Source organism: Pelophylax lessonae, assembly GCF_965119305.1.
Source record: "Pelophylax lessonae genome assembly, chromosome: 4".
Classification (NCBI taxonomy): Eukaryota; Metazoa; Chordata; class Amphibia; order Anura; family Ranidae; genus Pelophylax; species Pelophylax lessonae.
In genome coordinates this window covers 15096604-15113626 of record NC_138771.1, presented here as the reverse complement: position 1 = coordinate 15113626, position 17023 = coordinate 15096604, and the positions used below count along the sequence as shown (strand labels likewise).

At 41.6% G+C, this 17023-nt stretch overlaps 1 protein-coding gene across 1 annotated transcript in view; it reads right to left on the bottom strand.

Annotated features, from left to right (window-relative positions):
* CLN6 (CLN6 transmembrane ER protein) overlaps positions 1-17023 on the bottom strand; it is a 64055-nt gene that overhangs the window by 30188 nt on the left and 16844 nt on the right. The window contains exons 3-5 of the mRNA XM_082254311.1: positions 10403-10501; positions 4225-4413; positions 2262-2317 (exon numbers count right to left, since the gene is read on the bottom strand). Coding sequence (XP_082110437.1) covers positions 2262-2317; positions 4225-4413; positions 10403-10501 — 344 coding nt within the window. The remainder of the gene's footprint in view (positions 1-2261; positions 2318-4224; positions 4414-10402; positions 10502-17023) is intronic.

Here is a 17023-nt window from a genome sequence, read left to right as displayed (position 1 = left end):
ATCGCCCCTGGGTTAACCCCTTCCCTGCCAGTGTCATTATTACAGTGACAGTGCATATTTTTAGCACTGATTATTACTGTATTTATGTCACTGGTCCCCACAAAAGTGTCAAAAATGTCAATTAGGTGTCCGATCTGTCCGCCGCAATGTCACAGTCCCGCTAAAAATCGCTGATCGCCGCCATCACTAGTTAAAAAAAAAAATAAAAAAATAAAAATGACAGAAATCTTTCCCCTAGTTTGTAGATGCGATAACTTTTGCGCAAACCAATCAAAATACACTTATTACGATTTTTTTTTTTACCAAAAATATGTAGCAGAATACAAATTGGCCTAAAATGATGAAAAAATTTGATTTTTACATTTTTTTTTATTGGGAATGTTATATAGCAGAATGTGAAAAATACTGCTTTTTTTACCCCCAAAATTGTCGCTCTTTTTTTGTTTTTAGCGCATAATCAAAAAACTGCAGGTCAAAGACCACCAGAAGATAGCCCTGTTTGTGGGGAAAAAAAAGAGGACGTCAATTTTATTTGGGTAAAGCGTCGCACAGCCGTGCAATTGTCCGTTAAAGTAATGCAGTGCCGAATCGCAAAAAATGGCCTGTCATTAAGGGGAAAAATCCCCCCCCCTCCCGGTCCAGAAGTGGTTAATAAAAGTTTGTGTGTGTATATACGGTATATATATATATATATATATATATATATATATATATATATATATATATATATATATATATATATATATATATATATATATAATTATTATATATATTTATAATATATTTTTAAGGATTAAAACAACCCTGTTTTCAGTATCAAGTCCTCATCCCTAATAATTGTTATTAAATAAAGGTAGAGGAATTTAATGGGCAACTTTAATCATGACCACTCACCTATATTTTGTCATGCTGCAAACTATTATGCTGCTATATCTTATTGCTAAATCATTTTATGACATTTGTAATAAAGAAATTTTGTTTTCAATTCTTTGCTTACCTCCTTTACTGATGGTATCGGGTCCGATATAGTCCCAACTCTATATGACCCTATCTGGTTTCTAGGCCCAGTAGGTCATTACATTCCTCTACCTTTAATGTTTATAATATATATTATATTTATAATATAGAATATATTTATATATATATATATATATATATATATATATATAAAATAATTGTTATATATTATAATTATTAATATATATATGAAATTATTATATATTATAACTATTAATATATTTATATATATATATATATATATATATATATATATATATATATATATATATATATATAAAATAATTATTATATATTATAAGTATTAATATATTATATATATATATATATATATATATATATATATATATATATATATATATATGAAATTATTATATATTATAATTATTAATATATTATATATATATTTGTATATATATATATATATATATATATATATATATATGAAATAATTATTATATATTATAATTATTAATATATTTATATTATATATATATATATATATATATATATATATATATATATATATATATATATATATAAAATTATTATATATTATAACTATTAATATATTTATATATATATATATATATATATATATATATATATATATATATATATATATATATATATATATATATATGAATGAAATAATTATTATATATTATAATTTTTAATATATTTATATATTATATATTATAACTATTAATATATTTATATATAAATATATTTATGAAATAATTATTATATATTATAATTATATATATATATATATATATATATATATATATATATATATATATATATATATATATATATATATATATATATATATATATATATATATATATATATATAAAATTTATTTTTATTGAATTTTATTCAACTAGGTAGTAATGCTTTATTGGAAACAATTGCCTTTCTTTTTTTGGATATGATCTTGGGTTTGCACCGACTATATTATACAGTGGGTCGGATTATATGTAGGTCTGCCTAAGCCGCTAATTTTTTTGTATCCCGCTGCAATGTCTTAGCGCTTTGTTTCTCCAATCAGAGCTGGGACCACTTTTATAGTAAAGCAGATTGCCCGCTGTTCTAAATTATAGTGTGGGTAGGGAGGCTATCTGCTGCCATAACCCCGGTATTTAACGTCAAAATAGTGATTTAAATATGCGGTGGACGGTCCGGAAGCAATAAAAAAAAAACAAAAAAAAAAAAACATTACATCATAATCACACGCTTACCACATGGAATGGCCCAGGTATTCATCATAGTAGTAAAGCAGCTCAAAGGAATCAACCTGACACATAAAGAGAAGAAAATATAAATGTAAATATAAAAAGAGAAGCAGAAAACAACGTCCAGATATGCAAGACCTGCGCTACTCTGGATATGAAATGCAAGTAGTTGTGAGGTCGCATCCCAACTTATCTGGCCAGAACTTACCAATAACCTTTCTGTAAACTTTATTATTATTAAGTGATTGTAAAGTCTCTTTTTTTTTTTTATCCCAGCATGTGCCGTGTTTCTGACTCCTCCCACCATCACCGCTTCAAATCACTGGAATGGTCATGGTGGTTGGAGTGTTCCTTTGACCACTTGTGGACTGGAAGGATTTCCCCCCTTAATGACCAGGCCATTTTTTGTGATTCGGCACTGCGTTACTTTAACGGACAATTGCGCAGTTGTGCGACGCTGTACCCAAATAAAATTGATGTCTTTTTTTCCCCCACAAATAGAGATTTCTTTTGGTGGTATTTTGATCACCTCTGCAATTTTAATTTTTGCGCTAAAAAACAAAAAAAGAGCGACAATTCTGGAAAAAAAAAAAAAACAATATTTTTCACTTTTTTGCTATATAACATTCCCAAAAAAAAAAAAATGTAAAAATCTATATTGTTTAACATTTTAGGCCAATTTGTTTTCTGCTACATATTTTTTGTAAAAAAAAAAATAAAAAATATCCCAATAAGCGTATTTTGATTGGTTTGCGCAAAAGTTATAGTGTCTATAAACTAGGGGAAAATTTATGTCATTTTTATTGCTTTGTTTTTTTTTTTACTAGTAATTGAGGCGATCTGCGATTTTTAGCGTGACTGCGACATTGTGTCCGGACAGATTGGACGCTTAACTGACATTTTTGACACTTTTGGGGGTACCAGTGACATTACTACAGTAATCAGTGCTATAAATATGCACTGTTACTGTAATAATGACACTGGCAGGGAAGGGGGTTAACACTGTGGGTGATCAAGGGGTTAAATGTGAGCCTAGGGGAGTGATTCTAACTGTGGGGGGGCGTGGCTTGTGAAATGATCATAGAGACATGTGTTCCTATATAGAAGGATCACAGGCGCTATGTGATCATTCCAGGGAGAAGAACGGTCAGCTGTGTTTACAACAGCCGACCGTTCTCTCTCAGCGGGGAACGATCGCGGGTGCCTGGCAGCAATCGGAGAAGTCTGCCCCGTGCATTGGAGTCCCCGCTGACAAGTGGGGGCGGGAGCGCGCCCCCTAGCTGCAGGCGCGCGACCGACTGCAGGACTGCGACATTGCGGCGGACAGATCGGACCCCTGACATTTTTGACACTTTTGGGGGGACCAGTGACATTACTGCAGTAATCAGTGCTAACAATATGCACTGTCACTGTACTAATGACACTGGCAGGGAAGGGGTTAACACTGTGGGTGATCAATGGGTTAAATGTGAGCCTAGGGGAGTGATTCTAACTGTGGGGGGGCGTGGCTTGTGAAATGACCATAGAGACCTGTGATCCTATATAGAAGGATCACAGGAGCTCTGTGATCATTCCAGGGAGAAGAACGGACAGCTGTGATTACAACAGCCGCCCATTCTTCTCTCTCAGCGGGGAGCGATCGCGGGTGTCAGGCGGCAAACGGAGCCGTCTGCCTCGTGCATCGGAGTCCTCGCTGACGAGTGGGGGCAGGAGCGCGCCCCCTAGCTGCAGGAACGCGACCGATTTATAACTGCGGCGGGTGGTCCTTAAGTGGTTAAGGGGGTAAAACCTTCCGGTGTAGAAGTGGTTAATGTTAGGTCGGCATCCCATTACATGTAGAAATGTGGTAAAGTGATGATGACGGCACAGAAATGTCCAACCCACTGAATACAGCTTCCTCACCTCCCGTGTGTGAGTGCTGCTGAACCCTAATCTCATTATCACCCCCCCCTCCCCCCCGTCTCCTCACCAGGGTGGGGGGTTGCAGCTTTTGCATGATTGGATTGTCCCGCACAGACAGGTGAAGCTGGTATCCGCTGAAGATCAGTCGGTGATTGACGGAGTCCCCTACCAGGTGGATGCTGGCCCCCATCACAAAGGTCATGATGCTGATATAGATCACCGAGTTTGGGAGAGTTTTTGGAGATCTTTCAATCAGCTGCAAGAGAAATGAAGAATAGGAATGAAGCAGAGCCTGGCAATCAGTAACAAAATAAGGCTTCAATAATTTCATCCTCTGAATATCAGGGAGAAGAAACAGCCAGATCGCTGTTCCCATCGCACATGGAGTTACAGAGCATCCGGAAAGTATTCACAGCGCTTCACTTTTTCCACATTTTATGTTACAGCCTTATTCCAAAATGTATTTAATCCATTATTTTCCTCAAAATTCTACAAACAAACCCCCATAATGACAACGCAAATTTATTAAAAATAAAAGACGAAAAAAAAATCCCATGTACATAAGTATTCACACCCTTTACTCAATACTTTGGTGAAGCTCCTTTGGCACCAATTACAGCCTCCAGTATTTCTGAGTATGATGCTACAAGCTTGGCACTCCTATTTTTGGGCAGTTTCTCCCATTCTTCTTTGCAGGACCTCTCAAGCTCCATCAGGTTGGATGGGGAGGGTCGGTGCACAGCCATTTTCACATCTCTCCAGAGATGTTCAATGGGGTTCAAGTCTGGGCTCTGGCTGGGCCACTCAAGGACATTCACAGAGTTGTCACATAGCCACTCCTTTGTTATCTTGGCTGTGTGCTTGGGGTCGTTGTCCTGTTGGAAGATGAACCTTCACCCCAGTCTGAGGTCCAGAGCTCTCTGGAGCAGGTTTTTATCTAGGTCCACAGTGTTGGGGAACCTTGGCACTCCAGATGTTTTGGAACTACATTTCCCATGATTCTCAACTACACTGCAGAGTGCATGAGCGTCATGGGAAATTAAATTCCAAAACATCTGGGGTGCCAAGGTTCGCCATCACTGATCTAGGATGTCCCTGTAAATTGCCGAACTCATCTTTCCCTCGATCCTGACTAGTCTCCCAGTTCCTGCCAATGAAAAACCTCCCCACATCATGATGCTGCCACCACCATGCTTCACTGTAGCGATGGTATTGGCCAAGTGATGAGCGGTGCCTGGTTTCCTCCAGACATGACGCTTGCCATTCAGGCTAAAGAGTTCAATCTTTGTTTCATCAGAACAGAGAATTTTGTTTCTCATGGTCTGAGAGTCCTTCAGGTGTCTTTTGGCAAACCCCAGGCGGGCTGTCATGTGCCTTTTACTGAGGAGTGGCTTCCGTCTGGCCACTCTATCATACAGGTCTGATTGGTGGAGTGCTGCAGAGATGGTTGTTCTTCTGGAAGGTTCTCCTCTCTCCTAGGAGAAACACTTGAGCTCTGTCAGAGTGACCGTCGGGTTCTTGGTCACCTCCCTGACTAATATGTGCAAAAGAATTAATCAGCGCAATTATGTGAAATAAATATAAGGTGCTAAAAGTGCAAAGACCCAATGAACATTGGGACGATAAATCAAATGAATGATGTGCTAATATACAGCAGCTATATTGAAACTCCCTCACTTGCGGGAGTAAAAAAGGGCAGTATGGTATAAATAAATACAGCGCTATATACAATATTAAAAATAAATTATATTTACCAATAAAGTGACAATGTGCATCATAAAAAATATATAAATCTCATAAAGTGCAATATATCAAGTGTCCATAAGGTGCATTCAAAGTCCAATCAACACATAGATCAGGCCGTGAGTTAAGACAAATCAAGAAAGTGCTTGATAGGTGTTTCAATATAAAATAGTGCTCGTGACACCACCACCTTCTAGCCACAAGATGGCCTCTCACCTCACTGAAGTGATATACAGGCAGTTAGTCCTCTATTGGGATAAGCTCAATTGAATGGAGGCCACTTCCTGGATCGATACCTCACATGGATTGATGGATCAGATATGCAAATGAAAATAATAACAGAATCTAAGTTCTCACTGCTACAATCCTTTTATTAAAACAGAATTGGGATACACTCACATGAAAGGGCACAATGAGGCTGTGCGGACCATACAGGCTGAACAATATAAGCTGAAGGGAGCCGTGCTGGAGGATCGCCGCTCGTCTGTCCGAGTCTCCGCCCCCTATACGCGTGGCGTCTTACGCTTTCGCGTCACGACTTCGTCAGTAGGAGACGAATCGGCGATCCTACAGCACGGCTCCCTTCAGCTTATATTGTTCAGCCTGTATGGTCCGCACAGCCTCATTGTGCCCTTTCATGTGAGTGTATCCCAATTCTGTTTTAATAAAAGGATTGTAGCAGTGAGCACTTAGATTCTGTTATTATTTTCATTTGCATATCTGATCCATCAATCCATGTGAGGTATCGATCCAGGAAGTGGCCTCCATTCAATTGAGCTTATCCCAATAGAGGATTAAAGCGGAGTTCCACCCTGGGAATACTTTTTTTAATAAAAATCCCCCCGGGACAGTCAGGGCTAGTGCATTTCACAATGGCTAGCCTCTGATCTATCCCGGGTTGCACTTACCTTTTAGAAGAAATACTTACCTTGAAAAAGTATTGTCCAGCGCTGCCATCTCAGGTGTGGGCAGCTTGAAGCCAGCGCGATCCTCTTCTGCGTCCTCTTCGGTCCCACGATGCACTGCACCGGCCCCGCCGTCACTTCCGGTGCGCGTGCGTCATCCCTCCACAGCTTCTGGGCATGCCCAGAAGCTGTTTAGAAGGGAATGACGTGCCTGCACTGGAACTGACGTCGGGGCCGGTGCAGGCGCATTGATTCCTGGGAGCGATGACGTTCAGCTCCCAGGAACCATTGCAAAGCCAAAGAGTGACGACGGGCCGTGGCCGCCGAGGGGAGGAAGAAGGAAGTAAGGTAAGTATATTTTCTTCTCTACGAGGCAAGTAAAAAAAAAAAAAAAAATGCGATTATCCATTTGTTTTTCAGGTGACCCGGAGCGAGAAGATGGAGGTAAGTATAATTTTAGGGTGGAACTCCACTTTCGGTGAGGTGAGAGGCCATCTTGTGGCTAGAAGGTGGTGGTGTCACGAGCACTATTTTATATTGAAACCCCTATCAAGCACTTTTCTTGATTTGTCTTATCTCACGGCCTGATCTACGTGTTGACTGGACTTTGTATGCACTTTATCTTGGAATGCACCTTATGGACACTTGATATATTGCACTTTATGAGATTTATATATTTTTTTTATGATGCACATTGTCACCTCCCTAAGGCCCTTCTCCCCCGATCGCTCAGTTTGGCTGGGCGCCCCGCTTTAGGAAGAGTCCTGGTGGTTCCAAACTTCTTCCATTTACAGATGATGGAGGACACTGTGCTCATTGGGACCCTCAATGCTGCAGACATATTTCTGTACCCTTCCCCCGATCTGTGCCTCCATACAATCCTGTCTCCGAGGTCTACAGACAATTCCTGGGACTTCATGGCTTGGTTTGTGCTCTGAGAACTGTGGGACCTTTATGTAGACCGGTGTCTCCAGTTACCAGATAAATTAAAGCCTCTCAACAATTGGGGTGTGGAGCAAAGTTTGCTGCATGACCCTGATCGGCACAGGACTCCAGGTTTAGAAGCACTTAAAACTTCACGGACTTTCACTGGACACTTGATTTTTTGATTTATGGACTCTTTATATTTTCTTTGATTATGGGGGAATGTTTGTAGAATTTTAAGGAAAATAATGAATTTAATTCATTTTGGAATAAGGCTGCAACATAGCAAAATGTGGAAAAAGTGAAGCGCTGTGAATACTTTCCGGATGCGCTGTATATCATTAGCACTGATTACTGCATTAGTGTCACTGGTTACATAGTTAGTAAGGTTGAAAAAAAAAAAAAAAAAAAAAAAAAGACACCAGTCCATCCAGTTCAACTGGTGATGTCACTAGCAGTCAGTCCCCCCCCCTCCCCCTAGTGTCAGACTGTACGCTGCACTATCACATTCCCATTATAAGTTGCTGATCACCGCCGATAACCACTTGCCGACCGCCCCACGCAGGTTTACTGCGGCAGGGCGGTTCGGCTGAGCATAATCACGTAGATCTACGTGATTATGTGCATGCGGTCTCACGCCGCCGGAGCCGCGCCCCCGCTGTGATTAGACACAGCAGGAGTCAGACGCGGCACAATCGCCGTTGGTCTCCCGCAATCTTCAGGTACACAGACAGAAGAGCCGCCTGCCTATGTAAACAAAGCAGGCGGCTCTCCTGTCACACAGGAAGAGAGAGATTGTGTGTCCCAGCTAAGCTAAATCACCGATCTCTGTGTGCCTGTCACAGAGCCCTTTCCCCCGCAAAGTCAGTAGGCATACATTTAACCCCTTGATCATCCCCAGTATTAACCCCTTCCCTGCCAGTGTCATTATTACAGTAAGTCTCCATTCACACTACCGCGACTTGTCAGTCCATCGCGGTCCGTGCAGTGCTACAGGACCGGTTCTAATAGGAGCGACACAAATCGCTCCGACTTAGAAAAAGGGTCCTGTACTACTTTGGGGCGACCTGGAGACGACTTGCATAGACTTCCATTATATGAAGTCCGTGCAAGTTGCGGCGAAGTCGCGGTGCACGCGACTTCACAGGTCGCCCCCGAAGTCGTGCCGCTTCAGTGTGAATGCGGTTTAACAGTGCATATTATTTAGCACTGATTACTGTATTAATGTCACTGGTCCCCAAAAAGTGTCAAAAATGTTAGTTAAGGGTCCGATCTATCCGCTGCAATGTCGCAGTCCCGCTAAAAATCGCTGATCGCCGCCATTACTAATAAAAAAAAAAATAAAAAGTCCAAAAACCCATCCCGTAGTTTGTAAACGCTATGACTTTTGCGCAAACCAAATAAAATACGCTTTTTGGGATTTTTTTTTTTTTACCAAAAATATGTAGCAGAATACAAAATTGGCCTAAACTGATTAAATTTTTTTTTTATTTGGAATGTTTTATAGCAGAAAGTAAAAAAATATTGGTGTTTTTTTTCAAAATTGTCGCTCTTTTTGTTTATAGCGTAAAATCTAAAAACCGCACAGGTGATCAAATACCACCAAAAGAAAGCTCTATTTGTGGGGAAAAAAGGACGTCAAATTTTATTTGGGTACAGCGTCGCACGACTACGCAATTGTTAAAGTAACGCAGCGCTGAATCGCAAAAAATGGCCTGGTCATTAAAGAGGAAGTAAACCCTCTGCAACTTTTACCTATAGGTGATCCTATGATAAGATTTACCTATAGGTACTTTAAATATCTCCTAAACATGTACCGTTTAGGAGATATTTACTTTGCATGCAGCCAGTGACGTCACTGGAACATGCGCTCTGAAGGAACGGCCACTGGTGCCGTTCCTTCAGAGCCCCGTGCCGTGACGTCATCGCAGCTCCAGCCAATCAGATGGCCGGATGCCGCAAACCTGGAAGAAGGGTGACTGAACATGTCACCCACGAGACAGGTGAGCGGGCGGCACTGCGAGGCTTCGTTCTAAGGTAAGTATTTCATAATGAGCTAGTATGCGATGCACACTAGCTCATTATGTGTTTCTCTTTCAGGTGTTTGTTTTTTTCAAAAAAAAAAATCTGAGGTTTACAACCTCTAAGGGGGCAAAACCTTCTGGAGCTGAAGTGGTTAATACTATAAAAAAAAAAAAAAATTTTTGGTATATATATGCCTCCTAGATTGTAGGTGCTATAACTGTCATGCAAACCAATCAATATACACATATTTGGGATTTTTTTTTTTTTAACCAAAGACATGTAGCAGAATACATTTTGCCCAAATTTATCAAGAAATTAATTTTTTTTTACATTTTATTATAGGTTTTTATATAGCAAAATGAAAAATGATATTGGGTTTTTTTTCCCCCCCAAGATTTTCGGTCTTTTTTTTTTGTTTATATATAAAAAAAAATATAAATAAATCCCGGTGGTGATCAAATACCACCCAAAAGAAAGCTCTACTTGTGTGAAAAAATTGTATAAATTTTGTTTTATACAAAGGGCGCAATAACCAGTTACATAGTGCCGAATAGCAAAAAATGGTCTGATCATGGGGGGGGTAAAACCTTCCGGAGTTGAAGTGGATATTCTGAAACGTATATAGGTAACAAACTTTGTGTGATTTACCTTTAGAAGCAGCAGAGGAGTGATGATGTTATACGCCATGTGGAAGTAGTCTCCTGCGCTGGGCTTATTCAGAGGAAACCAATCCAATGGAAGGATGATCTGCGGAGGAAACAGGAGGTGAAAATAATTCGGCTCAGCAGCGATTTTGGTGGAATTTTAACCATTTGCCGACCAGCCGCCGTAGTTTTACATGCGGCTCTGTCCCACGAAACGACGTACCTGTATGCCGCTTAGCGGGACCACTAGCGGGGGCACGTGGGCGCGTGTCCATTTGCCACAGGGGAAGCTGATCTGTGGGTCCAGGGGCTGCGATTGCCGCCGGGCAACTGCGATCGCTCCCCGTGGAGACAGAATGGCGCTCCGCTGTTGTAAACACGGCAGACCGCCGTTCTGTCAGTAATGAACACAGGGATCCTCTTATTTAGGAACACAGGTCTCTGTGTTCATGCAGCAAGCCCATCCCCCACACAGTTAGAAAGCACCCCCTAGGGACATAGTTTATAAACGTGAAAACTTTTGCGCAAACCAATCAATATACGCTTACTGGGATTTTTCTTTTTTTTTTTTTTACCAAAAATATGTAGCAGAATACAAATTGGCCTAAAATTATGAAAAAAAATCTGATTTTTAAATTTTTTTTTATTTGGAATGTTATATAGTTACATAGTTAGTGAGGTTGAAAAAAGACATCAGTCCATCCAGTTCAACCTATGATGTGTGTGTGTGTTTGCTTTTAGCCGTACATTGTATACCCCTGTATGTTGTGGTCTTTAAGGTGTCCATCTAACAGTTTTTTGAAACTATTGATGCTCCCTGCTGATACCACTGCTTGTGGAAGAGAATTCCACATCCTTACCGCACTTACAGTGAAGAACCCCTTACGCACTTTAAGGTTAAACCGCCTTTCCTCTAGTTTTAGTGAGTGGCCACGTGTCTTATTGTATCTCCTTTCTCTGAATAGTTTGTTCCTTATGCTCGGGTCGCCAGTACAGTATTTGTACATTGATATCATATCCCCCCTCAATCGTCTTTTCTCCAGAGAGAATAAGTTCAGGGCTTGTAGTCTTTTTTCATAGCTGATGTCCTCCATCCCCCTAATTATTTTTGTTGCCCTTCTCTGGACTCTCTCCAGTTCCAGCACATCCTTCCTGAGGACCGGTGCCCAGAACTGGACATCATACTCCAGATGTGGCCGGACCAGAGTCTTGTAGAGAGGGAAAATAATCTCTTTATTTCTGGAGTGAATCCCCTTTTTTATACATCCCAGTATTCTGTTGGCTTTGCTTGCTGCGGCCTGGCATTGCATGCCACTGCCAAGCTTGTTGTCTACCAGTACCCCCAAGTCCTTTTCCATCCTAGACTCACCCAGAGGTTCCCCCCCTAGTGAGTAGCTTGCTTTCTGGTTTCTGGCCCCCAAGTGCATTACTTTACATTTTTCAACATTAAATCTCATCTGCCATGTAGTTGCCCACTCCGTTATTTTGTTCAGGTCTGCTTGCAAGATTTCCACATCCTGCATAGAAGATATTGGCATGCCTAATTTAGTATCATCTGCAAATACTGAGATTGCACTCGATATCCCCTCCTCTAGATCATTTATGAATAAATTAAACAGGATTGGTCCCAGGACAGAACCCTGGGGGACCCCACTTTCCACACCCGCCCAATCCGAGTACTCCCCATTAATCACCACCCTCTGTACTCTCCCCTGGAGCCAGTTCTCTATCCAGGTACTCACCTTATGGTCCATACCTATCTTCCTTAGTTTGTACAGTAAGCGTTTGTGGGGAACGGTGTCAAAGGCCTTTGCAAAGTCCAGATACACCACATCCACAGGCTTACCTTTATCTAGGTGGCAGCTCACTTCATCATAGAACGTTAATAGATTGGTTTGGCACGAACGATTTTTCATGAATCCGTGCTGATTAATACTTATAATACCGTTTTCATTACTAAAGTCTTGTATGTGGTCCCTTAACATCCCCTCCAATATTTTGCAGACTACAGATGTTAGGCTGATCGGCCTATAGTTACCCGGGATATATCTCGGCCCCTTTTTAAATATTGGTACCACGTTGGCTTTTTTCCAATCAGCTGGCACCATACCCGTCTGTAAACTATCCATAAAGATCAAGAATAATGGTCTGGTAATCACCTGGCTGAGCTCTTTAAGAACCCTTGGGTGCAAGCCATCCGGTCCCGGGGATTTATTTATGTTAAGCTTCTCTAGTTTAGCTCTAAGTCTATCTTCTGTTAGCCATGGCGGTACTTCCTGAGGTGTATTATTTAGTTCGGCCTTACAAGCTGGGTTCGTGTAGACCCCCGATTCCTTTGTGAAGACTGAAGAAAAGAAATTATTTAACACTTCCGCCTTTTCTCTGTCCTCAGTGGCCATTTTTCCTTTATCATCTTTTATGGGGCCAATGTGTTCTGGCCTCGCTTTCTTACTGTTTATATACTTAAAGAACTTCTTAGGGTTCTTTTTACTCTCCTCCGCTATATGTCTCTCGTGTTCTATTTTAGCCGCCCTGATTTCATCTTTACATTTCTTATTACACTCTTTATAATGCTTAAATGCTGCCACTGACCCCTCAGTCTTGTATTTTTTGAAGGCCTTTTCTTTAGCTCTAATATACATTTTTATGTTGGAGTTTAGCCACCCAGGGTTTAGTTTTGTTCTTTTAAATTTATTTCCCTGTGGAATGCACTGGCCCACCCCCTTGTTAAGTATGCTCTTGAAGCACTCCCATTTTTCCTCTGTGTTCTTTGTTCCCAGGGTTCTATCCCATTTTATATTTTCTAGCAGTGAGCGCAGTTTAGGGAAATTGGCTCTTTTGAAATTCAGCGTCCTTATATTACCCTTGTGTTTCCTATTACTGTGATTAATACTGAAACCAATTGACCTATGGTCACTGCTCCCTAAGTTTTCCCGTATTTCTATATCCGTGAGCAGGTCTGTATTGTTGGTAATCAGTAGGTCAAGTACCGCATTGTTTCTTGTCGGTGCATTCACCATCTGACCCATGAAATTGTCCTGCAAAATATTTAGGAACTGCCTAGCCTTGGCTGAGTGTGCGGTTCCTTCTGCCCAGTCTATATCCGGATAATTAAAGTCCCCCATTATAATGACATTTCCCATCCTTGCTGCCAATCCTATCTGTAACATGAGGTCCGCCTCCCCCTCCTCCCTCTGGTTGGGGGGCCTATAGCATACGCCCAATATTACCTTCCCCACCGTGCCTTCCCTTTGAAGCTCTACCCATAGGGATTCTGCCTCGTCCATAGCTCCATTAATATCATCCCTCATATTTACCTGTATACTGTTCTTAATATACAGACATACCCCTCCCCCTTTTTTACCCTCTCTATCCCTGCGATAAAGGGAATACCCCTGAATGGTCGCCATCCAATCATGAGAGCTGTCGAACCAAGTCTCAGTTATCCCCACAAAATCTAAGTCCTCCTCAAACATCAGCAGCTCCAGCTCTCCCATCTTGTTGGCCAGGCTTCTGGCATTGGTATACAAGCCTCGTAATTTAGATTGGTTACATTTATCCTCATTTGATGTTTTTAGGCTGCTCTCTTGATTTTTCCCCGTACCCACCCTGGGTTTAGGAGCTCCAAACACCCTACCGCTAATGCCCCCATTTCTGCCCTCTGAATCTTGCTTTCCACTGGCTAATTCTACATCTGTACCCTCCCCCCCATTCCCTAGTTTAAAAGCCCCTCTAACTTTTCGGCCATCCGATATAGCAGAGAGTAATAAGTATTGCTTTTTTTTTTTCCCTGCCAGTGTCATTATTACAGTAACAGTGCAGCGGGGACTCCGATGCACAGGGCAGACGGCTCAGATTGGCGCCTGACACCCGCGATCGTTCCCCGCTGAGAGAGAAGAACGGTTGGCTGTTGTAAACACAGCCGACTGTCCTTCTCCCTGGAATGATTATAGAGCCCCTGTGATCCTTCTATATAGAATCACGCCTCTATGGTCATTTCACAAGCCACGCCCCCCACAGTTAGAATCACTCCCCTAGGCTCACATTTAACCCCTTGATCACCCACAGTGTTAACCCCTTCCCTGCCAGTGTCATTATTACAGTAACAGTGCATATTTTTAGCACTGATCACTGTAGTGATGTCACTGGTCCCCCCAAAAGTGTCAAAAAATGTCAGTTAGGGGTCCGATCTGTCCGCCGCAATCCCCAAAAAAAAAAAAATAATAAAAAATCGCTGATCACTGCCATTACCAGTAAAAATAAATAAATAAAAATGACAAATCTATCCCATAGTTTATAAACGTGAGAACTTTTGCGCAAACCAATCAATATACGCTTACTGGGATTTTTTTTTTTTTTTTACCAAAAATATGTAGCAGAATACAAATTGGCCTAAAATTATGAAAAAAATCTGATTTTTTAAAAAAGGACATCAATCTTATTTGGGTAAAAATATATGGGAAAAAAATGTTTTATAGAAAGAAAATAATAAATGTTGGGGGCAATCAAATACCACCAAAGGACATCAATATTATTTGGGTAAAGTGTCGCACGACTGCGCGATTGTCCATTAAGGTAACTAAGTGCTGAATCGCAAAAAATAGCCTGGTCAGGGGGAAAACTTTCTGGTCCAGAAGTGGTTAATACATATAATAAATGTGGAAACACAACAATATACTGTATATTATGCGGCAGAACACTCATAAAAACGACTGTAAATTCTTCTATAGAAATCCAATCTAATCCAGATTTAAATATCCAACAACGTTACAGTTAGAGTTGCCTCCTCATCCCTTTAAAACTGAACACATTATTACACAGGCTCTGCAGATAATTCAAGGTGGCAAATAAATTCACTCAGTGCTTTATCTGCATTGCATTTTCCCCAGAAGCTGTGTAATAATAATGTGTTCAGTTTTAAAGGGATGAGGATGCAACTCTAATTACAGCCCAACTCCAGGCTCTGTCTTTTTTTGGGGAACACATTAGGGGGGCACCCTGTTAGTCAGGATGTGTTGTTTGTTTAATGCAGTGGTCTCCAAACTGCAGCCCTTTGCATGCTTTTACCTGGCCCTTATTATTCCCCCGACTGTCTACTGTGGCATAGTTTCTGCCACTGACACAGACAATGTGGCACTGTTCCTCCCACTGACACCAATGATGGGGCACTATTCCTCCCACTAACACCAATGATGGGACACTATTCCTTCCATCATTGGTGTCAGTGGGAGGAATAGTGCCCCATCATTGGTGTCAGTGGGAGGAATAGTGCCCCATCATTGGTGTCAGTGGGAGGAATAGTGCCCCATCATTGGTGTCAGTGGGAGGAATAGTGCCCCATCATTGGTGTCAGTGGGAGGAATAGTGCCCCATCATTGGTATTAGTGGAAGGAATAGTGCCCCATCATTGGTGTCAGTGGGAGGAATAGTGTCCCATCATTGGTGTCAGTGGGAGGAATAGTGCCCCATCATTGGTATTAGTGGAAGGAATAGTGCCCCATCATTGGTATTAGTGGAAGGAATAGTGCCCCATCATTGGTGTCAGTGGGAGGAATAGTGCCCCATCATTGGTGTCAGTGGGAGGAATAGTGCCCCATCATTGGTGTCAGTGGGAGGAATAGTGCCCCATCATTGGTGTCAGTGGGAGGAATAGTGCCCCATCATTGGCGTCAGTGGGAGGAATAGTGCCCCATCATTGGTGTCAGTGGGAGGAATAGTGCCCCATCATTGGTATCAGTGGGAGGAATAGTGCCTCATCATTGGTGTCAGTGGGAGGAATAGTGCCCCATCATTGGTGTCAGTGGGAGGAATAGTGCCCCATCATTGGTGTCAGTGGGAGGAATAGTGCCCCATCATTGGTGTCAGTGGGAGGAATAGTGCCCCATCATTGGTGTCAGTGGGAGGAATAGTGCCCCATCATTGGTGTCAGTGGGAGGAATAGTGCCCCATCATTGGTGTCAGTGGGAGGAATAGTGCCCCATCATTGGTATCAGTGGGAGGAATAGTGCCCCATCATTGGTGTCAGTGGGAGGAATAGTGCCCCATCATTGGTGTCAGTGGGAGGAATAGTGCCCCATCATTGGTGTCAGTGGAGAAGGAAAAGTGCCCCATCATTGGTGTCAGTGGGAAGAATGTTGCCCCAAGGGCCAGATAAAGGCAAGCAAAGGGCCACATCAGGCCTGTGGGCCGCAGTTTGGAGACCTCTGCTCTATGAGTATGAACACAATGTAACATATCATGTATTGATCGTTTCTGATGATTTGGGATTAATGTCACTTTTAAAAGGTAACTCACACCGAATACCCCGGTGCCCGGCCTCATGTTACCTGACCGGATAATGTGACACCAACGCAAACCTTTTTACAGCTTAACGTTCCTGACATCATCACCTTATAAGAAGATAAACTTTCCTTCCAGCCTCGGAATCTACTTATTTCCAGGGTGATGGTGTCACCAGCCATTTAAACCATCGCACCACCAGCTGGCAAGGCCAAGTAGTCACTAAGGGGCAAAGTAAACAGCGATATCGCATATCCACACAACTTGTGTTCCACCAGAGAGGACTCGCTGCTCAACATGTCATCTGTTCACAGATCAGTATTGGGTTACACTCCGCGCTCTCTCG